This window comes from Eleutherodactylus coqui, chromosome 10 (assembly GCF_035609145.1).
Source record: "Eleutherodactylus coqui strain aEleCoq1 chromosome 10, aEleCoq1.hap1, whole genome shotgun sequence".
Lineage (NCBI taxonomy): Eukaryota > Metazoa > Chordata > Amphibia > Anura > Eleutherodactylidae > Eleutherodactylus > Eleutherodactylus coqui.
Window position 1 is genome coordinate 85,814,854 of NC_089846.1, and position 25,366 is coordinate 85,840,219.

The 25,366-nt window shown below is 50.5% G+C and overlaps 1 protein-coding gene across 1 annotated transcript in view; it reads left to right on the forward strand.

The window, feature by feature from the left end:
- The first annotated feature begins 3,516 nt into the window (after window positions 1–3,516).
- The window catches only part of UTP14A (UTP14A small subunit processome component), a 40,716-nt gene continuing 18,866 nt past the window's right edge, over window positions 3,517–25,366 (forward strand). Inside the window, exons 1-10 of the mRNA XM_066581442.1 lie at window positions 3,517–3,640; window positions 4,023–4,104; window positions 6,701–6,771; window positions 7,452–7,516; window positions 8,246–8,388; window positions 11,233–11,388; window positions 13,916–14,035; window positions 14,196–14,290; window positions 24,409–24,532; window positions 24,620–24,697. Coding sequence (XP_066437539.1) covers window positions 3,618–3,640; window positions 4,023–4,104; window positions 6,701–6,771; window positions 7,452–7,516; window positions 8,246–8,388; window positions 11,233–11,388; window positions 13,916–14,035; window positions 14,196–14,290; window positions 24,409–24,532; window positions 24,620–24,697 — 957 coding nt within the window. The 5' untranslated portion in view covers window positions 3,517–3,617. The remainder of the gene's footprint in view (window positions 3,641–4,022; window positions 4,105–6,700; window positions 6,772–7,451; window positions 7,517–8,245; window positions 8,389–11,232; window positions 11,389–13,915; window positions 14,036–14,195; window positions 14,291–24,408; window positions 24,533–24,619; window positions 24,698–25,366) is intronic.

Genomic DNA, 25,366 nt, shown 5'->3' on the forward strand with positions numbered 1-25,366 from the left:
GACCAATCAGAGGCAGCTCATTCAGCAGGCGGGGATTTTAAATCCCCACCTGCTGAATACTACAGAAAGCAGTTCAGGAGAACTGCCGGCCAGACGTGGCTGAACTCCGGCTGCAGTGGAAAGGTGAGTATAATTTTTTTTTTATTTTTACACATTTTAGGATGATTTTCAGGTAAGGGCTTATATTTTTAAGCCCTTCCCGAAAATTCATGCCGCGCTCGCCGGCAGCCCATTACTTTCAATGGAGCCGGCTGTATTGCCGGCTCCATTGAATTCAATGGTCAGTGCTCGTTTAATCGAGACGAGTACCGCGTGGTGCTCGTCTCGAGTTACGAGCATCTCGAACACCCTAATACTCGAATGAGCATCAAGCTCGGACGAGTATGCTCACTCATCTCTAGTCATTATCCATGAACATTTGAACATGAAGAAGCTATCTGCACAGCGGGCCCCAAAATCTTTGACAACAGATCAGAAAAGCATCGAGTGAAAGCTTCCCGGTCCATTTGTCAGCGTTTCTGGGCTGATAAGAACTTCCTGGATCGACCGGTCACTATGGATGAGACCTGGATTTATTTGTATGACCCTGAAACCAAGGAGCAGTCAAAAGAGTGGAGGCACAGTGGTTCTCCTCGCCCAAAGAAGTTCAGCCACTAAGGTGATGGCGTCTGTGTTCTGGGATAAGGAGGGCGTGCTGCTAGTGGACTACCTTCAAAATGGTTCCACCATCAATGCAAGGTATTACATTGAACTTTTGGACCAATTGAAGGCAGCTCTGAAGGCCAAAAGGCGCGGCAAGCTGTCCAAAGGAATCTTGTTCCTGCAAGACAACGCCTCCGCTCACACTGCACAAGCAACCACAGCAAAACTGGTGGAGCTAGGCTTCCAGCTGGTTGACCACCCACCTTATTCACCACATCTAGCTCCCTCCGACTATCATCTGTTTCCAAACCTGAAAAAACACCTCAAGGGTACCAAATTTCACACCATTTCTGATGCCATGGCTGCTACGGATGACTAGTTTGAGGCACAACCGAAATTCTTCTTTTTGCAAGGCTTACAGAACTTGGAATATCGATGTAAGACATGTGTTGACATCAGTGGAGAGTATGTGGAATAAATGTAAAGTTTCATCATCCTATCTCGTTTCTTTCTGGGTCAGGCTGCATTCACACGAACGTATATCAGCTCGGTTTTCCTGCCAAGCCGATATACGTTGTCCTCGTGTGCAGGGGGGGGGGGGGGAGGGAAGAGCCCGGAGCAGGAACTGAGCTCCCGCCCCCTCTCTGCCTCCTCTTCGCCCCTCTGCACTATTTGCAATGGGGAGAGGTGGACTGGGGGTAGGGCTAAGTTGCGCGAATTAGCCCCGCCCCTGGGGGGGGCCAAAGACTTATCAGCAGCCCCTCATATATCAGGGGTCAGTACAGAGATCTCTCCCATTATCTATTATACCCAGGACTGTGACTGTAACAAGGGGGCGCTCTCTACATCTAAAGGAAAGAAGGTTTCTACACAATGTAGAAGGGGGTTGCTTTCCTTAAGAGCAGTGAGACTATGGAACTCTCTTCCTGAGGCCGTGGTGATGACGAATTCAATAAAAGAGTATCAGAGGGGTCCGGATGCCTTTCTTGAGTGATACAATATTACATGTTATATCACTGATTACTCAGGAGGGTCGGTGATCCGGGGATTATTCTGATTGCCAGATTGGAGTCAGGAAGGAATTTTAAATTTTGTTTTTCAAATGGGGACAATTGGCTTCTGCCTTATTGGGGTTTTGCCTCCTCTGGATCAGCATTGGGGTAACAGGCTGAATTGGACGGACCTGAGTTTTTCGGAGTGACACATTATGTTACACGGTGATGTCATACTGTTGTGATGTCATCAGGTCCATAACGCGACCTGTATTACGGACGAGCTCCCTAACGCCTCCGGCTCTTCACAGCTGTGATTGTTCGGTGGGATTTTTGGACCAAAATGAACCATAAGTAGAAAGCGGTGATGTAACGGCGAGTCTTCGCGCGGGCGCTTCTCTACTCGGACGGTTCAAGAAAAACAAATGCAGATTTTTCTACTTTTCTCTGATTTTCTAATAACAATCGCCCGTTTGGTGCAGGAAGAAAAACGAATCGTACGATGCGACCGTCATCTGTGTTTAACACAAGTAACTGTGAGGATCCTACACCAGGATGTACGGCGCCGGGACGTGCGTAGCGCGTGTGTCACACAGGATATCACACCTGCCGTCCCTCAAAAAGATCCCATTTTTTTGTGTGTGATTTCCATCCGTTCCGCATCCATTTTTCACGTATGAGAAATACCCGCTTTACTGTCTGCGCACTTCCTGGTCCTCTATTATTTTAATGGTCTCCATGGTTACGTCATCACAGGAGCGCAATCCGTTTCTTTAAAGGGGTTGTCCCGTGCCGAAACGGGTTTTTTTTTTTTTTCAACAGCCCCCCCGTTCGGCGCGAGACAACCCCGATGCAGGGGTTAAACAAGAACACCGGACAGCGCTTACCTGAATCCCCGCGCTCCGGTGACTTCTTACTTACCTGCTGAAGATGGCCGCCGGGATCTTCTCCCTCGGTGGACCGCAGGGCTTCTGTGCGGTCCATTGCCGATTCCAGCCTCCTGATTGGCTGGAATCGGCACGTGACGGGGCGGAGCTACACGGAGCCCCATTGAGAAAAGAAAAAGACCCGGACTGCGCAAGCGCGTCTAATTTGGCCATTAGACGCTGAAAATTAGACGGGCTCTATGGAGACGAGGACGCTAGCAACGGAACAGGTAAGTGAATAACTTCTTATAACTTCTGTATGGCTCATATTTAATGCACGATGTACATTACAAAGTGCATTAATATGGCCATACAGAAGTGTATAACCCCACTTGCTTTCGCGGGACAACCCCTTTAAAGATCCCTATTAACTTAAAAGGGCAATTTGTATAAGAATACGTAACGGGACGCGCGGCGCGTTCTATACGTCTCGGACTACCCGTCCCACTAGGCCGCGCCTCGCAGCATCCGCAGTCCAATCAGTTGGTTCTATTTCTTTAAGATTTCAATCCAATTTTTGGGGTCACACAGAAAAATTGCACGTGTGAACATTGCCTGATGAATGGATGCAAACATATGGGAATCGCTTGTGAAAATTGCAAAAACGTATGGAAATCTCAAGAAAATCACACAAAAAAATCAAACCGTTTTCCTGCGGATCGCAACCAGCGGCTTGAACCCAACTTTACCTTGGATACAGTGGGAGAAGTGACGGGTCATGAAATGCGGCAATGGAAGAAGGATAAAAGTACATGCAGTATTAAGGGGTTAAAGAATCTGGCACAGTATATATCTATATGACTATATTCAGCCCTGCTATATCTTCCGTGTGACCGCAGCGCCCTCTAGCAGCTCCCGACGGAGTGACAAGGGAACAATCCTTATGGTCTTGGCGCCATCATGCGGCCACTTTACATCGGTGCACGCCGCGCCTGGGAGTCATGTGGTGCGCGTCACACTGAGGGTGGCGACGCCGGAAGAGCGCGACAGTCCTGGCAAAACCGGAAGTGGAGGTGCTTTACGGCCGGAGGCCCACGTGTTGTGTGCTGGGGAGAAGATGAAACAGGCAAAGAAAAAAGGGTGAGTGAGAAAGTAAGACGGAGGGGACGACAAGTCGCAGCGTGCCAACAGTATGCAGTCTGTCAGACAGTGCTGGGCCTTGTAGTGCCAGATCAGCTGCGGGGTAGAGGCCAGAGTCTGACAGGATTGGTGGGGACTGGGTGATGGACGAGAATTAGGGGGAGGGGAGGTGTTGGGGGTCCCTGGCTGTGTGGGCCAGATGAGGCATGTGATGTTGGGGGTCGCAGATAGATGGGGGGTTATAAGGGTGTTGTGGAAGGAGGTGGGCAGTGATATTGGGGTGTCACGGTCTGATGGGGTGTAAGTGAGGAGTGACTTGTAGAGGGGAGGTGGACGGGACGTTGAGCTGTTCGTGACCACAGATGTGACTTGTGTCTTCCAGCCGCGACCTCCGGCCCCCGGCCGCCATGAAGGAGGAGGAGCTCTTTGTGACGGAGCATCCGGTCAGCGCCAGCGAGGACGAGGTACGGAGCGCCAAGCGGAAATATTCATCCATAACAGGACTGTTCTGTGCAGGGAAGATGGAAAGCTGCAGGCACCGCTGGCGCAGCGAGGAGGTTGGGGTGTTTACACGGGGCGGAAATACTGTGGAGTGTCTGCAGCAAACACAGAGTCACGGATTATGACTCAAAATCGGTTGTGCCTGCACCGCTGATCTCCTACAGCATATATAACATAGGGTGGTAATGAAGGTCCCCAGTAGGGAAACAAGAAAAAGATTTAAAGTCTCAAAAATTATAAATATAAATCCCCACCTCCCCCTTTACTAGGTAAAAAAACAAACACATGTGGTATCGCTGCGTTCGTAATGACCCAGAGAAAGAAGTTAGGTAGGGATGAGCGAGCGTACTCGGAAAAGCACTACTCGCTCGAGTAATTGGCTTTATCCGAGTATCGCTGTGCTCGTCCCTGAAGATTCGGGTGCCGGCACGGAGCGGGGAGCTGCAGGGGAGAGCGGGGAGGAACGGAGGTAAGATCTTTCTCTCCCTCTCTCCCGCCCGCTCTCCCCTGCTCCCCGCTGCGACTCACCTGTCAGCCGCAGCGGCACCCGAATCTTCAGGGACGAGCACAGCGATACTCGGATAAAGCCAATTACTCGAGCGAGTAGTGCTTTTCCGAGTACGCTCGCTCATCTCTAAAGTTAGGACATTATTTAACCCTCACAGCGCACATAAGGGAAAAATAAGAACTTGATGAAATTAGCTATTTTCGCCATCTCGCCTTATAAAGAACAGAATAGAAATTGATCAAAACATCGCAAGGATCAGCAAATGGTGCCATTAAATAGTACAACACCCCTCCTGATAGATATAATATAGATAGATAGAGGCGGGCAGGAGGCACTTTTATCTTGTCGCAGAGGAATAACATGTTGGATCTGACATTGTATCTGCTGCCGGCTGCCCTCATCTCTCATTTATATATATATATATATATATATATATATATATATATATATATATATATATATATATATATATATATATATTGGTATGGGACTCCGTATGGAGGCCTCACGGACTACAGCTGAAAAGGTTCGTGCTGCTGAGCACTTGTTTTTTTTTTTTTTTTTCATACTACAAAAAAATAAAACAAAACCCCGTCACATAACGCCAATAAAAGAAAAATGTTCGGGTCTCTGAATGCTGTGATAAAAAAAACATATATTTTCTTTTTAAAGTGTGAGACAGTTGCAACCCCCCCAAAATAAGCCCTAGCTGCGTTACATTAAAAAGGAAAAAAAAAAAGGAATACGTTACCTAGCAGACGCTGTCCGGGTCCCTCCCGCTGCTCTCCGGAGCTCCGCCAGGCGTTCTGCAGTCCTTGGCCGCCCACAGAAAATCACTTCCTGGTTACGGGATTCATAAATCCCGCCTCCTAGAAGCGACGGCTGTGATTGGTTCTCGAGTGCTGTATTGATTGGCTGAGCAGCGATTGATAAACCAATCACAGCCATTGTGTTTTGGAGGCGGGATTTATGAATTGTCGGCCAAGGATTACAAGAAGCGCGTCGGAGTTTCGGAGAGCAGCAGGAGGGACCCGGATAGCACCTGCTAGGTAAGCATAAAAATAAGACCTAGCACCTCTTTTGGGGCAAAAATTAATGACTGTCTTATTTTCAGGGAAAACACAGTATATAAATTTGGTATTGGCATAGTTGTACCTTCCTGCAGAATTAATTCATCAGATTATTTATGCTGCACTGTGAAAATAAAAAAAAAAAGCATGGCAGAATTACACATTTTGTTAATCTTGCCTCTCAAAGAATGTGAAAAAATAGCAATCAAAATGTTATGTTCCCAAAAATTGAATAAATGAAAACTAGAAATCATCCTGCAAAAAACAAGCCGCCCCAGGAGCTCCGGCGCTGGGACGATAGAGATGTTCTGGCTCTTGGAATGCGGCCACAGAAAACCAAATCTATATAGAAAAAAAAACTTTGTGTACAAAAATAGCAAAACAAAAAAAACGTATAAACTTTATGTTGCGTGCGGACGGGAGAATATTGTGATCACAAGACTACTGCATGCTGAACGCCGTAAAAATGACATCCAAAGAAAAAAATAAAATTTTGTTTTTCTTAATCGCCCTTAAAAAAATGAATAAATCGTTCAACACCTTATATGGACCTAAAAATGATGCCATTAAAGATGCAACTTGTCCCGCAAAGAACCGGGCCTCACGTGGCGATGGAGGAGGGGAAAGGGAAAGTTATGGCTGCTGGAAAGAGAAATTAGTCTGTGATTAAGGCGCAAACAGGCTTCGTCACTAAGGGGTTAAGAGGGTCTCCGGGGAAGTATAGCAGCGCCTGCCTGTAGCTGTATATTGGGGCGTTCACAGCGCCCGGGCACTGAGGGGTTAATGGGGCCTTCGGGGAAGTATAGCAGCGCCTGCCTGTAGCTGTGTATTGGGGCGTCCGCAGCGCCTGGGCACTGAGGGGTTAATGGGGCCTTCGGGGAAGTATAGCAGCGCCTGCCTGTAGCTGTGTATTGGGGCGTCCACAGCACACGGACACTGAGGGGTTAATGGGGTGTTCTGACTATTGTTCTCTTCCCGCAGGATGATGGCGATGGTGAGAGGAGGCATCAGAAGCTGCTGGAAGCCATCTCTGCGCTGGGGGGCAAAAAGAGGTTTGTGCGATCCTAGCTTTTCTACACTAGTTCCGAACGATTCCTGGACGGAGAAGAAATGAATGGTGTGCGCAATAATACCTGGCGCCATAAACAACTTATTATCCCCCCCTCCCCATGTAGGAAGCTTTCAGATTTCTGCCTTGGCCTTGAATGGAGGGGGTGCTATCCGCACCAAAATCCGCAGGCCCTCGTAGCGGGACTGGCGGATAGGGCGAGCGGCAGGCTCTGCGCCATTTGTACTGAAAATAGATAATCTGCAGCAAAAATGCAACAAATCTGCAGATTGTTAAAGCAGAGTTTACCTCCGGAATTCAGCAGATTTTCCTCGTTGGATGAGCCACAGATTCATGGCCGTATCTCACCAGAATAGATGTTCCACAAGGGCGCGTTCACACACAGCGGGTTGGGTACGGATTATCCACTGTGAAAAAAATATGCACCAAAATTGATGTCGCACTTCTCTCTGGACGGTGCGGATTTTGGTGCAAATTTTTTCAATGTTGACAATCCGTCTTAAATCCCACGAGCGCAGGTGGTGCTGATCCTGATGCCGACCTGCAGCAGACGTCAGCCATTCAGCACAAAGGGTTAAGTCTCCTGCAGATACCAGGCATGGTAAGAGGCGGCTCCTGTGATTGGTGGGATGCGTCATTCTCTTTCCATGTGATCTCTTGCAGAAAGAAGTTGGCGGAGCGGACGGAGGCCGGCCTCCAGGTATCGGAGTTCGGCATTAGCGCAAAAGGTGGGGCTTGTTTTAATTTTTTTTTCTATCTGTTTTCCATAGAATGGTGGGTGACAACCAATATGGCCGCCATTACGGCTGCTCTTTGGATTTGGCTGAGTTTGTCACTGCATAAGCAGACAGCATTCCACTTCAGACATCTGGTAAAGTTGGGTAGGAGCCGCATTATCGGTTGTCACTCAGCTTTTCTAGTAGTGGGATTTCCTGAGCTCCCTAGTTATAATGTGCCACTGCAGAAATAGAATTGTTGTACAGGACTTTGGAAAAGCTTGGTCAGTAGGATCTGGAATTGTTTAGAGCAGTTGTCATCCTGCTTTCACAAGGTCCTGAATGGTAAATGTGCTTAGCTGTTAGTGTGGCAGCAGCTGGGGATACATCGCCATGTAGCGATACTGTTCAGGAGTCTAGTAAAGCTGAATTATCCTATTGCTACTGGAAGCTGTAATGGCAGGTGTATCAGTTGGTACCCAGCTTTTCTCTGTGTTGACTGTCCCGAGTTTATATGAGGAGGAGGAGAAGAGCTGTAAAAATCATTGTCCTTCTAGAGTCTTAGAAAGCTGGGTGCTTTGTATGTGACCACAGTGATAGTCACCCAGCTTTCCTGCTGCGTTGTTCAGAACTTCCGGCCAGGACTCCAGGAAAGCTGGGTGACTGTACTGCATGTGCAGCTGCTGCTCTCCTGGACTCTCGGCCTGTACGTCTTTCTGATTGCTCTTGTGGTTCACTCAGGTGCCGGCGAAAAGATCAACCTCGCGGATCTCGTCAACCCCGTCAAGAAGGTGACGCCGCTGACCAAGGTGAAGAAGCAGCTCAACAAACTGCAGGAGACGAGCAGCGTGGAGCTGCCGCTCAGCAAGGAGGAGTCGCAGAAGGTACGACCGCAGTGTGCATCTGGGGGGCTGCAGACTATCTCACCACCAGTGCATAATGCTGCTATACTTCATCTCCACACAAGAGGGAGATTTTGGTCTGAGGGACATTTATTTGGGGATTTTCATTTCCACTTTTTAAAAGCCATAACTTTTTTTTTAATTGACTTTTTTTGTGTGGTGTTTTTTCTTACATTTTTTTTGTACTGCAGTACATCATTGTTAATAAAGGTGCTCACGGTCCATGGCAGACCTGAACGCAACCCATCGGCCTTCCGCAATTACAGATTGGATTCCCGATTTCATCACAGAACGGGAGCGGACTCCCTTTTGTTAACCCTTTACATGCCACGATCAACATTGATTGTAGTATGTGAGGGGTTAACAGCAGGGATCGGTGTTCTCATTGACGCCTGCTGCTGCAGTGGGAGGCTGGCTGCCAGTTACAGCCCTCTCCTGGTGGGGTTGGCGCTGAGCACGCACCATCGGTAGGATGTAAGTTTACATCCATTTATGCCAACTACTACCTGGCCAGGACATAGACATTCTTCCTGGGGCAGGAAGGGGTTAAGAGGACTCCTTTTGCCCCTCCTGCGAGCCCAATAAGCTACATTTATGGGCTCATAGAAGCTAAAGTGGTGAATCGGGGGGGATGTGACCTCACATACCTGCTTTCCTTGGCGTTTCTCCGCTCGGAGTACAAGCGCTCGGCTTTCTCCAGCAGTCCCATTCACATAAGTGGAGCGGCTGTAAATATGTGCAACCACCACGCCGTTCATTGCTGGAGGCACCGGACCCCCGTTGTGATTGGTGGAGGCTCCTGCAGTTAGCCCTCCACCCATCGGCTATCCCCTATTTTGTGAATAAGGCATAGCTCCCTTCCTTAAAGGGGTTGTCCCGCGAAAGCAAGTGGGGTTAAGCACTTCTGTATGGCCATATTAATGCACTTTGTAATATACATGGTGCATTAAATATTGGCCATACAGAAGTTATACACTTACCCCCTCCGGTGTTGGCGTCCCCGTCTCCATGGCGCCGACCAAAGCCGCCTTCTGCCTGGATTAGACGCGCTTGCGCAGTCTGCCCTCTTCTGTCCGTCTCCGGTGTGCTCGCGCCGCAGAGGTCTTCTGAGCACGCCGGAGCGGCCCCTTCAGTGCAAGCGCGTCTAATCCAGGGAGAAGAAGGCTTCGGTCGGAGCCATTGAGACGGGGACGCCAACCCCGGAGGGTGTAAGTGAATAACTTCTGTATGGCCAATATTTAATGCATGATGTATATTACAAAGTGCATTAATATGGCCATACAGAAGTGTATAACCCCACTTGCTTTCGCAGGACAACCCCTTTAAGCAACGTCATTAACTCCTTCACATTCCAGAGCATATATTACATCAGGGTTATACGGAGAGGAACGGCTGATGGTGGCTGTTAACCTTTTATAAATACCCCGATCCGTATTCCGGAGTTCCAAATGTGCCCCCCACTCCCCGCCATGAGGTGCTACTTGGTTGCTCTGGCAACTTGCGGTATTCTGAATGCCGTTCCTGTGGTACGTCTTGGCAGACTGCCGGTCAGGACAGGGTATTACATTATACTGTGTGAGCGATCAAACTATAGGTTCACGTTTCCTGCGCAGACTTTAAAATGCGTTTAAGAATGTTTGGTTAGAAAAAATTAAAAAAGAAAAAAAATCTTTTTCCATATTTATAATCAAAACAGAAAAAATCTAAAATATATTTGGTATCGCCGAGTCCATAAAAGTCCCATCAAAAAGTCGTATGTACCAATAAAAACTAAACATCATAACTATCACAACTATATCGGCAGGAAGATTAAAAAAAAAAAGTTATGGCGGCAGAATTTATTTTCTTTTTTTAACAAGATTTTATTTTCGTTAAAAGTAATACAGCAAAAAAAATCTACATTTGGTATCGTAGAAATTGTGCAGACCCACAGATTAAAGTTATGTAATGGCGGTATTCCATCTCTCTTCTAGTAATCTGCAATGATGGATAAATGAGTTACGATTATTTTATTTATTTTTTTTTATTTTTACAAAGAGCAAAAATGAAAGAAAAAGAAGAAAAAAATGTGTCGTTAAAGGGGTTTTCCAGGCAAATACAATCGATCACCTATCCTCAGGATGGCTTGTTGATAGTTAATCACCGGGGACTCTCCACTCAGGACCGGCGGCTATGAACTGTTTCACCCGCTGCACTGATGGGGTCGGGACAGGAAGTGTCATAACTGGCTTCACTCCCATTGAAATCCTGGAGAGCTGAAACTGTTGTTGCACTTCCACGGTCGTCCCCGGTGTCAGAGGAGGAAGTGCCGGAAGTGTAATAGGTGGATTCAGCCTACATGGATTTCGATGGGAGTGAAGCCATCTATCGCACTTCCTGTCCCGACCCTGTGATGATGTCCGGCCCGCTGCACTGACAGCGCACACGGTGATCAGATGATCGCTGGGAATCGTGTGGCGAGTTCCCTGCAATTAACTCTTGATAACCAAGCCTGAGGACAAGTCATCAACAGCATTTGCCTGAAACACCCCTTTATAATAGAGCCTGGGACTGTATGCTTGGCTTTGTAATGTAATTGATTGCAGTCCGCCAGTTCCTGTAATGGAGGGGTGTTAGCCAGGAGCTCTACAGACAGCTAACAGGTGAGCCTGAGGGACCCACCATAATATACCAGTACATCATCTGTCCAAATCTAGGGGGCGCTGACGTGGCGGATTTAGGTATAAATTCCCCCCATTTGGCGCGGATCCGCAGCTGATTTCATCCCTTCAGCTGGAAAATCCGCCACATTTGAAAGCACCGTTATACATTTTCCTTTTCTTACAGATCCAAAGAATCGTCTCCTACAAACACACCTCAGAAGAGATCTCCAGATGGGACGACGTAGTGAAGGAAAACCGGAAGGCGGAGCAGCTGGTCTTTCCCCTCAATGACCAGCCGCTCAAGCCTGCGCCCATAGAGGACGCCATGGTCAGCTGGAAAGTAAGTGACCCCGACCACCACCCCACTGTTGGTGGAATTGTGGGATCCAACTGTTGTTTCATCATGTTCAGGGGACACAGCTTGATGCTCGTTATATCCTGCTCTGCGGCCTTGTGTCTAGATCTGTTTCTGGGAAAGCTGGGTGGTAGCCTGTGCAGTCGTCAATATGGCTGCCACGCGGGTCCCATACTACTGACTGACAAGTTGCCTTATGGTGAAAAACATATGCGGCTCTTTCCACCAGCCGACTAAGACAGTTCTGCCTTTCAGGGGTCTGAGAATGACAAGGTGTCATATAGAGGGGTTTTCCCACCAAAAGACTCAGTAGGGGGCGCCACATCCACTGTGTGACGGTAGGAGGGGGAATGTTAGACCTTCAACATACTTCACAGGAAATGTTCTCCAAGGGCCCAGCAGCCATCCCAGCAATAATTGCTCCGGAGCGTGGATCGCCGAGCGGATGCAGGGGGGGCGCGCGGGCCCGGGATCGCCGAGCGGATGCAGGGGGGGCGCGCGGGCCCGGGATCGCCGAGCGGATGCAGGGGGGGCGCGCGGGCCCGGGATCGCCGAGCGGATGCAGGGGGGGCGCGCGGGCCCGGGATCGCCGAGCGGATGCAGGGGGGGCGCGCGGGCCCGGGATCGCCGAGCGGATGCAGGGGGGGCGCGCGGGCCCGGGATCGCCGAGCGGATGCAGGGGGGGGGCGCGCGGGCCCGGGATCGCCGAGCGGATGCAGGGGGGGGGCGCGCGGGCCCGGGATCGCCGAGCGGATGCAGGGGGGGGGCGCGCGGGCCCGGGATCGCCGAGCGGATGCAGGGGGGGGGGCGCGCGGGCCCGGGATCGCCGAGCGGATGCAGGGGGGGGCGCGCGGGCCCGGGATCGCCGAGCGGATGCAGGGGGGGCCGCGCGGGCCCGGGATCGCCGAGCGGATGCAGGGGGGCCGCGCGGGCCCGGGATCGCCGAGCGGATGCAGGGGGGCCGCGCGGGCCCGGGATCGCCGAGCGGATGCAGGGGGGGCCGCGCGGGCCCGGGATCGCCGAGCGGATGCAGGGGGGGCCGCGCGGGCCCGGGATCGCCGAGCGGATGCAGGGGGGGCCGCGCGGGCCCGGGATCGCCGAGCGGATGCAGGGGGGGCCGCGCGGGCCCGGGATCGCCGAGCGGATGCAGGGGGGGCCGCGCGGGCCCGGGATCGCCGAGCGGATGCAGGGGGGGCCGCGCGGGCCCGGGATCGCCGAGCGGATGCAGGGGGGGCCGCGCGGGCCCGGGATCGCCGAGCGGATGCAGGGGGGGCCGCGCGGGCCCGGGATCGCCGAGCGGATGCAGGGGGGGCCGCGCGGGCCCGGGATCGCCGAGCGGATGCAGGGGGGGCCGCGCGGGCCCGGGATCGCTACTATTCCAAGTAAACATACAGTCGTCCATGGATGATGGACTGTTCACACAGGCTGATCGCTGTTTGATTTTTATGACTGCAGAAACTGAAGAACAAACGAATTATCACTCGTCGTTCAGTCGCTGCCAACGTTCACACTGAACGATTATCATCCAAATTACTGATGTAGAGCAAGAATCTGAATGTCATCGTTCTGTCAAAAGGGCCCTCAGACTACGACTGCCGACAGACATGTAATCAAGGGTTGTCTGGGACTGATATAGTTGATGATCTAACCTCAGGATAGGTCACCAGTAGTGATTGGTAGGGGTCCACCGCTCGGGGTCCCCACCTATCAGCTGATCTCTGGGCCCGCTGTAAGTGCAGATGGCGACGTCCATATTGCCGCGGCTCGGTTTGATACTGCAGACGCAGCTGCTACTGACTTCAATGGCAGCTGTACCCAACTGAGGCGATTTTGAGAGCTTGCTGCGCTGCCCGCACTTGTGGGGGATCCCGAGCGGTGGACTCCTACCAATCAATCATTGATGACCTATGCTGAGGACAGGTCATAAATAGTAAAAGTCCTTTCTGACCGCTATAATTACTCCCTCTGGAATGCTGTAACCCTACGACTACGCAGACATTCTGACTATGTAGATGTGGTCACAGCTTCAACGTCTCCATGCAGCTTCATCACCCTTTGTTTATTGCCCCATTGCTGCTAAAATCTGCCTTACAGATGGTCTTCATTAAAGCTTGCCCTAGCTTTATGTCCGGCTGCCATACAGACCTGTGATGACCAAGCAGCCCCATATAGTCTGATCCTGCAGTCGCACGTCCTTCTGCCTCTCTCTATCCATTCTGTATATTAAGGACAGAGCTGCTCGCCTCTCCTCATGTCTCTGCCATCGATAAAACGTTTATTGCAAGGACTTTGGCGTCCCGTGGATACGTGTAAGTTACACCCCGTTCACGTCTGCATCCTTGTTTCCGTAGCAATAGCTGAACCGAACACAGGTGGCGCCGTACAGTCCCCGCTGCCTTGTAACAGGTTTCATTCTGCTATCTGCATCAGGCAACTGTAGCGATGCATGCAGCCCTACTGTTCTTCCAACGCAGTTGTGAACTGACACATACGTTTTTTCCTTCCTCTTTAGGCAAGCACGCCACTGGAGATGGAAATATTCAGCATCCTCCATAAGAATAAACAGCCCATCAACGATCCGCTGCTCACCCCGCTGGAGGAGGCGTCCCTGAAAGCCATGAGCTTGGAGGAGGTAAAGGGGGAGTTGGAGGGGAAATGGGGGTGAGAAGTGGGTTTATGGAGAGAGATGAGGAGTCCAGGGGGTGAATGAGGTGGCTGCAGGGCAATGTGGGGACAGGGGAGACCACTGCTGGGTAATTAGTTGTTGAGGATGATAATTTGTCTTGTTTTAGGCTAAGGAGCGCCGGGCAGAACTTCAAAAAGCAAGAGCGCTCCAGTCTTACTATGAGGCCAAAGCGCGAAGAGAAAAGAAGATCAAAAGCAAAAAGTACGTTTATTATACTCCTATTTCCATTGGTGGGCATCACAGTCCATTCTAATTCACCATTCCTAGCGCACGGGAGATGGCTTTTTGATATAATGTATGACAAAAACGCATAAATATAATCTACATTGGTGGAGACACTGTGTACATACATTGCTTATCCTGTGTTGTACTCTAGAGCTGCACTCACTATTCTGCTGGTGGAGTCACTGTGTACATACATTACTTATCCTGTACTGATCCTGAGTTACATCCTGTATTATACTGCAGAGCTGCACTCACTATTCTGCTGGTAGAGTCACTGTGTACATACATTACTAATCCTGTACTGATCCTGAGTTACATCCTGTATTATACTGCAGAGCTGCACTCACTATTCTGCTGGTAGAGTCACTGTGTACATACATTACTAATCCTGTACTGATCCTGAGTTACATCCTGTATTATACTCCAGAGCTGCACTCACTATTCTGCTGGTAGAGTCACTGTGTACATACATTACTAATCCTGTACTGATCCTGAGTTACATCCTGTATTATACTCCAGAGCTGCACTCACTATTCTGCTGGTGGAGTCACTGTATACATATATTACTTATCCTGTACTGATCCTGAGTTACATCCTGTATTATACTGCAGAGCTGCACTCATTATTCTGCTGGTGGAGTCACTGTGTACATACATTACTTATCCTGTACTGATCCTGAGTTATATCCTGTATTGTACTGCAGAGCTGCACTCACTATTCTGCTGGTGGAGTCACTGTGTACATACATTACTAATCCTGTACTGATCCTGAGTTATATCCTGTATTATACTGCAGAGCTGCACTCACTATTCTGCTGGTGGAGTCACTGTGTACATACATTACTAATCCTGTACTGATCCTGAGTTACATCCTGTATTATACTGCAGAGCTGCACTCACTATTCTGCTGGTGGAGTCACTGTGTACATACATTACTAATCCTGTACTGATCCTGAGTTATATCCTGTAGATCTTTTTTTATTATAAAAGTGAAAAACATAACATTGACAAAACCATAAATATCGCTCACTTGGCATAAGACATAAACATAAAACAAAAACAAATTATTACTTATATTCTGCCTTACTTCAGGACAAAGGGACAAAAGCCAAAGGTCCATCTGGTCCAAATAATATATACAGAACACTACACCAACATACACTCAAACTACACTCACTCATCCTCACCAATACATATACGCTACAAACTACACAATAAACCCACATGTAAGAAAAGATATCCCTAACGCACAGGATCCAGCCTGAAATCCCCCAAAAAAGAAAGAAAACTTGACTAATAACCGAAAATCCACGTCAAAACAATTATATAATTACAATAATACTAACAACAATACCAAAAGTAATAATAATAACAACCCAATACCCTTTTTTGGTACTTTTTTTTTCCCTTTAAATTTTGTTTTATTTATTTATTTATTTATTTTTTTTGTGATGCCCACCACCTAAAGAATAGAACCTTACATAATCCTAAACTAACCCTATAACCAGACCAAAGCACCACACACCCCAAACAAAACCCCTATGGTGCAGCCTGGGAGCCACGCCTGCATCCCAAGTCTGTGCTCAATGTCTATGTCCAGGACGAGCCAAGCTGCACCAGAATACATGCCCTGCCCGCCACAGCCTGATGGCTACGCCCGCACCAACAGTCCGTGCCCAGTGTTCATTGTCCGGGACGTGTCAAGCTAAGGCATATATCCCCCCCACCCCCCCAATAGACCCCCCACCCAACCTATCTATAACCCCTAACCCTATATACAAAACAAAACATACAACATCTCTTATACTACATAACTACAAACCAACACTCCACATTAATACCCGAAAGCCTAAGGTTCAGTTACCTGCAGCCGTACATACTTAATCTTTGACCGAAAACAAAAACTCTACTGGTATCACACACAGCCCTCCACAAGGACTGGATATGATAAGCCGGGCACCGAACAAATAGAGAAACACTATCCCTATAGTTAATCTGTCCCTAAAATGTCCCTACTCCTTCCCTAAAACTTACCCTCAGAGAAACTGTCCCTACCCCTCCCTATGCTGTCCCTAAAAAGACCCTAACAATAAGGAAACTGCCCCTAACGAAAGACAAACCCTCTCCATAGGAGAGAGGCCTTAGTCGTGCCCAACCTCTCATAATCCAGAGAGCGCACCTTCACCAGGTCACCCAGGATGTTCCTATTCACCTCATCCGCAGGAAGGATTTTCTCCTCCGTCAACACTAAACACCGTGCATTCCAAATGTGAAACCTGACCACTAAGCTGACTAGGAATAAAGTGCACCGGTCCCTACCACCAAGGTCCCTGAATGCCCCATAGACCCATTCCACATACGAGAGGCGTGCCAACCTGGGCCAAGCAATGGAGGCTCCCACCCCAATTGTACACCTCTGTATTAAAGGGACACTGAAGCAGGAAATGCTTTCCAGCACGTTGCTGCACTCCTGACGGGGGCAGCCCCTGTCAATCAGAGGCCTGCTCTTCAAGTTGCCCCTTACATACAGTCTCCCGTGGAAACAGTCATGTCCCAAAACTTCAAGGAGATCCTGTCAGAATTCAATAAACATAACCCTCCCTCCAGGTCCCGACCTGGGCAGTCCTTGAGCGCCAGGGGCTTTTGGAAATGGGTCAACAGAACTCTCTTATCGAGGAGTTTCCTCGACAGAGTTCTGATCTCCCACATCCCCAGACCCCACCGACGTATCATCTTCAGAACCACGGTAGCGTAAGCCGGGAGATGCCCGTGCGAAGGTCTTTCACTCACCCTCCTATCTCCCATTCCTGGAAGAAAGGCCGAAGCCATCCCCAACAGGAGAATACCCACAGAGGAGCCCTCTCTTGCCAGAGGTTGCCTATGTTGATCTTAACAAAAGTGTTTACAAGAAACACCACGGGGTTGACCATAGATAACCCCCCCCTAGTCTCCTTGTGCGATATGTGACATCTCTCCTAATAAGGTTCAATCTATTGCCCCACAACATTAGAAAAAACAGGTTGTAGACCCGAGTCCAGAGAGGCTCTGGCAAAATGCATACGCTGCCCAGGTAGATGAATACAGGGAGCAGGTATGTTCTGATCAGATTAACCCTTTCCCGAAGGGTCAAAGACCAACCCTTCCACTGGGCCACCTTCTGAGTGGCACCATCGAGCCTGACCACCCAATTTTGCATGGGGTAATCTCCCCGACCAAATTCGATGCCGAGAACTTTAGCCGAGTCCTGGGGCACTGGAAGGGTGTCCGGGAGACCAAATGTAGGATCTCCCCTTCCTAACCAGAGACTTTCGACTTTCGCACTTATCCCAGTTGATGCCAGACCCGGATGCTTCTGAGTAGCGATCCAACTCCGTCATCACGTACTCTGCCTCCCCCCTTGAGGACACAAAGACGGTGACGTCATCGGCGTACGCTGCCACCTTGAGGGTGGCTTCCGCCACCGCCCGATCCATCCCGACCCCCGCCATAGGCCCACCATCAATCCTCCTAAGGAAAGGATCAATGGCAAACACGTACAGCAAGGGGCTCAGAGGACAACCCTGATGGACACCAGACCCAACCTCAAACGGGCGGCCGACCCAACCGTTCACCAGTGGGAAAGTCTCAGCCCCCGCATACAATGTCCTGAGCCAATTGACAAACCCCATCGGCAGGCCATATCTCAGAAGAACAGACCAGAGGTACTCGTGGTTAACCCGTTAAAACGCTTTGGCCTGATCCAAGGACAGCAGGTACCCCTCCCAGTGACCCGCCCTACTCTGCTCCACTGCCTCCTGGACACCGAGAACAGCACTAAAGGTGCTACGACCTGGAACAGAGCAATGCTGGGCCCCCGAGAGGAGCTGGGGTGCAAACTTGACCAGCCAATTAAACAGCACTTTTGCCAGAACCTTCCTGTCCATATTGAGAAGCGCTGTGGGACGCCAGTTCTCAATACGGCTTGAGTCTTTACCTTTTGACAGAAGGATCAAGGCCGACCTCCTCATTGACTTTGGAAGAGTGTCCGAGGAAAGACACATTAAAAACCTCAGTCAAGAGGGGACTCGAGGTCTTTAAAGGTCTTATAGTACTCAGATGTTAAGCCATCCGGTCCTGGCGATTTATTTATTTATTTATTTTGAGCGCAAGCCCATCAATCGCCAGTTTAACTTCCTCTACGTTGATCTCCTCAGTCAAAACATTAAGGGAGATGTCATCCCCTGGCTCAGGAACAGCTTCAGCCAGGAAAGCCGACATCACATCTCGATCTAGATCCCTCTTTCTCAAAAGATGCGAAAGATCTGATGACTTCCAGAATCCCTGATCTGGACCTGTTCAGAGATCCCGTACCGTCGATCAGTCCAGTGACAACTTTACGATTCACTGACATCTTGCAGTTTCTGTAAGGGTCAGGTGAGTGGTACTTCCCGAAGTCTCTCTCAAAAACCAAAGATGCGTGCCTATTATCCTGGCACCCTTTGAGCAAAGACTTCACTCTGGAGATATCCTATCGGCTACCTCCAGTCAAGACGAGATGTTTGAGTTTCCTCCTCAGGCCCTGATAAAGACGGTACTTACTCAGCCTCCTGAGGCTAGAGAGCTGGCGGAAGAACCTTGTCGCCCTGATTTTGAACATCTCCCACCACTCTGACTTACTGCTACAAAGATCCAGTAATGGTACCTGGCTCTGCAGAAAATCCTCAAAGGACTGTCTTATCTCTGCTTCCATTAGGAGTGATGAATTCAGCCTCCATAAGCCTCTACCCATCCGGGGGGTCTCTGCAACATTCAGGGAAAACAAAATCAGACAGTGGTCGGAGAATTCCACCTCAACAACAAACTGGTGAAGAGATGGCTTCCTCCTTCAGATAAAACCTGTCTATTCTAGACCTGCTCTCGCCTCTATTATAGGTGAAACCCACGTGGCCTGGGGTGTGCCGGATGTGGACATCCACCAGGCGAGCTTCGCTAGCTATGCTATTAAGCGTGACCCTATCATAAGTCAGCTTGCCTAGGGAGCCTCCCCTGTCATGGGTGCTCGTGACTGCGTTAAAGTCACCCCCAAAGATCACCTGCCGACTGGTAAAAAGGTACGGCTTGATCCTCCTAAAGAGATCCTTGTGGTCCCGCTTGGTTTGGGGACCGTAGATGTTGATTAGCCGAAGCTCTTGTCCGTTCATGAGAACATCCAGGATCAGGCACCTCCCTATTTCTAACTCGATAACCCGTCGGCATTCAACCACTGCGGTAAAAAGTACCGCTACTCCGCTATATGGCTCGGCCGCAAGAGACCAGTAAGATGGACCAGACCTCCATTCCCTCCTTGCCTTATGCACAGCTGCCAAATTTGGCAGCCTGGTCTCTTGCAAAAACACTGGTGATCGATTTAGATGGCTTTCTTCTTCCCACCCCCCTTCTCATCCGGGTCTGAGGATGACCCCTTGCCACGTTTCTTGGACACTGAAAGGTCCATGGCAAAGGGCTCCTCGACCTCGTCCTCCTTGCCACTGGGCTCTGGGCCAGCCCTCCCCCTGGAGGTTACCAAACCTCCACAAGAGGAAGGCTCAGCACCCCCTGTAGGCCCCACGCTTGCTCTAGACACCTCTGCCTCCTCCGAGGACGAGAGAGCTTGGTACTTGTTGGAGAGCCCAACAAGAGGAGAGTTTGGATTGCCTTCCTGCACCTGGCCCATTGCAGGGGAAGATTTCCCTTCCCTTTTTTTCACTTTCTTGGCGCCCTGCTTGCGCTTTTTCTTTTGTCACTCATCTTTGCCCTCACCCACACTTTCATAGTGGGAAGAATCTGAATAAGTGGCATCCTCTTCCCTTTGGATCCTCCTGACCTCCTCATCCAGCTCCCTGTCCCCTGGGGCCTCAGCCACATGATTTGCGTGCGGAGCAGGGGCCAGCATTGACCCACCTGCCACCTGGGTTTCCACCAGCTCCCTGCCCCTTCCACACTTCTCTTGGCGCCTCAGCTTGGCTGCCCCAGCATGTTTGTTCTTCCTTGGCTCCTGGGCTCCATCGCCTCTGCTGGTCCCCTCCCCTGCAGAAGCAACCTCACGGCTCTCCTCCGCTGGGGCCATGACCGCATTGGCGAAAAAGCGCGGACAGCGACTGAATGGGTGACCGAGGTCACCACACAGGTGACAACTAATATCTGCCGCAAGATGACCTACCTCGCCACACAGAGTGCACTTGATGACATTACAGGCTGCACTCAAATGTGTGGGGTCGCCGCACTTGTGGCAGAGCTTCGGCTGCCCCTGGTAGAAGGCCAAGATACGATCCCTGCCAAGGAAGGCCGCGGATGGTATGTGGGCCACCGAATTCCCTGAACGCTTAAAGGGGTTGTCCCGCAAAATAAAGTAAACACTTCTGTATGGCCATATACATGCACTTTGTAGTATACATCGTGCATGAAATATGTGCCATACAGAAGTTATTTACTTACCTACAGGGGGTCTCACCCCCCTGTGTTGGCGTCCCCGTTGCCATGGAGCCGACCAAAGTACTCCTCTGGTCGCTGGATCCGTCGCGCTTGCGCAGAGACGAATCCTCTTCAGGATAATCTGTGCTCACGAGCTGCGTCCTGACTCCTCCCTCGGCCGTCCTCCTCCGCGTCATCGCGTTGCTCTGTCTCCGCCATGTAGTGCCGATCAGCCAATGAGGTGGCTGGAATCGGCAGTGGAATGCAGACTGCAGAAGAACACCCGCGGTGCACCGTGGGAGAAGTCCAGCGGCGCCATCTTGGACAGAAGATTTTTAAAAGTTGCTGAAGGGGGATCCAGGTAAGAGAATTTTTTTATTTTTTTTTAAACATAACACATGACTGCGGTATTCCCTTTGAGTAACTGGGGAAAAATTTTTTTTAATGTTTTGGCGCCGGACAACCCCTTTAAGTTTCACCATAAACGTCCAGGCTCCGGACCAGATGCCGTGTTCGTCCCGGTTTTTATTGGGCATATCCACCACCTCTCCGTACCGACTTATCCAAGTCATGATATCGTAACAAGAGAGTGAATCGTTATGAGTCAAAACGGTCACTCTCTTTACTCCAGTCTGGCGGGTTACGACTTGTGCAGCAAAACCGCGCCAGCCGGGCTCGTCCTTCATCAACTCCTAGTTCCCCCAAAAGAGCTCGAGGCCCTCTTGGCAAACAAAGCTGATGTCGATCTCAGACGTGCCGTAAGGATGGATCAAGGCATAGATGTCATTTGCCCTGAAACCCATCTTCGGCAGAAGCTCCACCACCTTACTCCTGGATGGGCACACGTCATTGCCTCTCCACTGAAGAGGCGCCACATTCCTACGGCCAATGTCCTGCCCGGTTGTTGGCAGGGACCAGACGGTCTCCCCCCTTTGTTCTCGGAAGGCACCAAGACCATGTCTCTCCACCCAGAGAGACAAATCCACAACTCTGCCCCCTACATTCATTGAGCTCTCCCCCCCTCCTCAAGGCCTCCAGGAGGTGCCGTTGCAAAACGCTGTCCCCAGAGCGCAAAGACAAGGAGGACGCATCCCCCCCCCCCCCTCCCTCCAGCAGCGACACTGGCATAACTTCTACCAGATGTTGTCGCCGCTGGAGGGGTGACTGGATCCTGATCCATCTCCTGACTACTACCCGAAGCCCACCCTCCTGTACAGCTGATGGCATACCTCCCAGGGGATTGGGGGCATCCAGAGCTCCCGGAGCTTCCGCGGGAGCAGGAGCAGTGGTAGCACTAATGGTTGTCTCATTCACATCATTCAAACATTTCTTCGCTTTTGCTGGACCAGGACCTCCCCAGAGCGCAAAGACAAGGAGGACGCATCCCCCCCCCCCCCCCCTCCCTCCAGCAGCGACACTGGCATAACTTCTACCAGATGTTGTCGCCGCTGGAGGGGTGACTGGATCCTGATCCATCTCCTGACTACTACCCGAAGCCCACCCTCCTGTACAGCCGATGGCATACCTCCCGGGGGATTGGGGGCATCCAGAGCTCCCGGAGCCTCCGTGGGAGCAGGAGCAGTGGTAGCACTAATGGTTGTCTCATTCACATCATTCAAACATTTCTTCGCTTTTGTTGAACCAGGACCTGCTTCACCTTTTTTCTTAATGCTACACTTTCCAGCTGGCTGAGGCTGGAGACCGGCACTGAAAGAATTAGCCTTAAGTCCAACATTATGCTCTGTAAGAGCTGTCTCTGCAGCTCTAGCTTCGTCCATTTTCCCGGCCATTCTGGGACTTGCAGTTCTTTTTACCTGCTTATTTGTTATTACGGTACCGTCATGATGGGTGGGACCGGCAGACTTGGCCACCACCCACTGCGCCCCCTCTACACCTGACAGGCGTTTTAGGGACACAGGAGGGACAGCCAAGCCGCCACTGGCAGGACCTGACACCGGACCCCCCCCCCCCCCCTTCCACTGGGGGGCAACCATCAGTGCCAGCGCCTCTGGATTGGCCACGACCCCTCATTCCATCTTTCCCACGGACCTTCTCTGCCACCTTATCGCCTCCATTCCCACTACTGGCACAAGCAGGAATGGAGGTTTGGGCCACATTAACCCTCTCATCCCCAGTCCCCTGCATCGGACCAACTGTAGAGCCCGGAACTAGGGGTATACCAGGGCTAGCACCCCGATCTGACTTTGCTGCCAGACCGGAGTGCTTGGTCACGTACACAAACTTTTCTTGTACGGCGGTTTTTGTCATCGTTTTTTTCCGCCTCTTTTTGCCCGCAGATGTTGTTTTTAGGCATGTCGTCACCAAAATACATATTGTGCATTCTTTCTGGGGACTTCTGCAGCATAATTTGCTGCATTATGAGGGCCCCCTCACCGCTGCTGCTGTCGTCGTCCGCGTCCTGAGCACTGGACTCCTCCGATGTGGGGGGCAGGCTAACCTGTTCCCTGCAGTTCCCGTCTGCTGTAGGGACAGCTGCTCCCCAGAGCATACCGCCCTCCCCTCCTGCGCATCCTCCGACTCTTCTGAGCTGCTGTCACTGCTCAGGTGTGCCATTCCAGAAAATCGCTAGTCATTTAAGAGATTTTCTTTAAACGGGCCGCTGGCTTGGAGTATCCTGTACCTCTCCTCTTTATAGTAATCTACTGCCTCCTTGCAGGATTTAACTCTTTCCACCGCAGTGATCTTTTTCTTCCCCCGTGGGGCTTTATCCAAATCGCTGAGGGCAGTCTGCAGTTCTCTACGATATTTCTGCAGCTGCCTACCAACCTCCTTATAGTCTTTTAAATTGGCCGCTATCCGAGACGCCATGTCAGTCACAGATTCACCCCTCTTATGCTCTCCCCAGCTGACACTTGTAGGTGCCTTTTGAAGCACTGACCTTGCCTTTGGTTTGGCTTCGGGCTTTCCTATAATCCACATCCTCCCGGGGAGTCTGGGTGACGCTGCTTGTACCCCGACTGGATCCTCTCCCCTCCTGGGGTTCATTCCTCCCCCCTCCCGCCTAAAGCCGGGGGGGGAGCACGGGACTCCATAGCAAATGAAGCCCAGAAATGTGCACTGTTCCTGGGCTCTCAGCAAGGTCTCCACCCAAGAAGCAGACCACGCCCTGGATCCTGCAGAGCTCTTCAGAACACAGCCTTCTCCAGAGCTGCACTCACTATTCTGCTGGTGGAGTCACTGTGTACATACATTACTTATCCTGTACTGATCCTGAGTTACATCCTGTATTATACTCCAGAGCTGCACTCACTATTCTGCTGGTGCAGTCACTGCGTACATACATTACTTATCCTGTACTGATCCTGAGTTACATCCTGTATTATACTGCAGAGCTGCACTCACTATTCTGCTGGTGGAGTCACTGTGTACATACTTTACTTATCCTGTACTGATCCTGAGTTACATCCTGTATTATACTTCAGAGCTGCACTCACTATTCTGCTGGTGGAGTCACTGTGTACATACATTACTTATCCTGTACTGATCCTGAGTTACATCCTGTATTATACTCCAGAGCTGCACTCACTATTCTGCTGGTGGAGTCACTGTGTACATACATTACTTATCCTGTACTGATCCTGAGTTACATCCTGTATTATACTCCAGAGCTGCACGCACATTTACCCCTTGGTCTGACTCTTGCAGGTATCACAAGATATTGAAGAAAGGCAAAAGGAAGGAAGCTTTAAAGAATTTTGAGGAGCTGCGGAGGACGAATCCAGATGCAGCCCTGAAGGAGTTAGAGATGATGGAGAGGGCCCGGATGCAGGTGACTGTGGGGCTGCTAGGGGTCATCCAAGGATGTCTCTATCCACCTCCTATGTTCCTACTAACCCTCTATGTGATCTCTCTCCAGGAGCGGATGTCTCTCAAGCACCAGAACAGCGGCAAGTGGGCAAAGTCCAAGGCCATTATGGCCAAATATGACGAAGAGGTGAGCGCCTCCTACTGGAAATTTTTAAGAAATTTCAGTTTTTTTTCACCGTGCCAATGACTGTGTCCTGATGCATCATATAGCTGAGGGCAACCGGAGGAGAACTAGTAAATGTCTGCGTGCGGTTTGCTGCAGTAATGTGTATTGGCCACAGCAGCACAAAGTATTTCAGTAGTTTGCAGTACCCTCCAGCAGCGCAGAGGATTTTGGGAGAGGAGTGTGTGGATCTCATGGGAGGAGCGGGCTCCAGAGTTATAGAGGAAGCGGCAGAGTCCCCAGCAGCACAGAGGATTTCAGGACAATGTCTGGTCAGTTTCTCACAGCCGTACCTTGTAAGCTGTCGGATTTTTTTGACGCTGACCTGACAGTTTAATCCTCCCAGAACTACAAGGCTCCGCTTCAGAGTTCTGATGGGTTTTGGTGCGATGCGCACTTGAATTTAGCTCCCCTCAATGGGGGACAAATCCACCTATGGCGGCAGCCCAACACTTAAAGGGGTTTTCCAGGATATAAAAAATATAAAATGAGCCCGTCGCACAGAACCCGAAAGAAGCCGCGCGCGGTCATGTGCCATTCACTGTGCAGGTTACCGCTCAGCCGTGATTTCTTCTATGGTCGCTGAAGCCTGTGAGTGGCTGAGCGGTTATGTGCACCATGTACAGCACATGA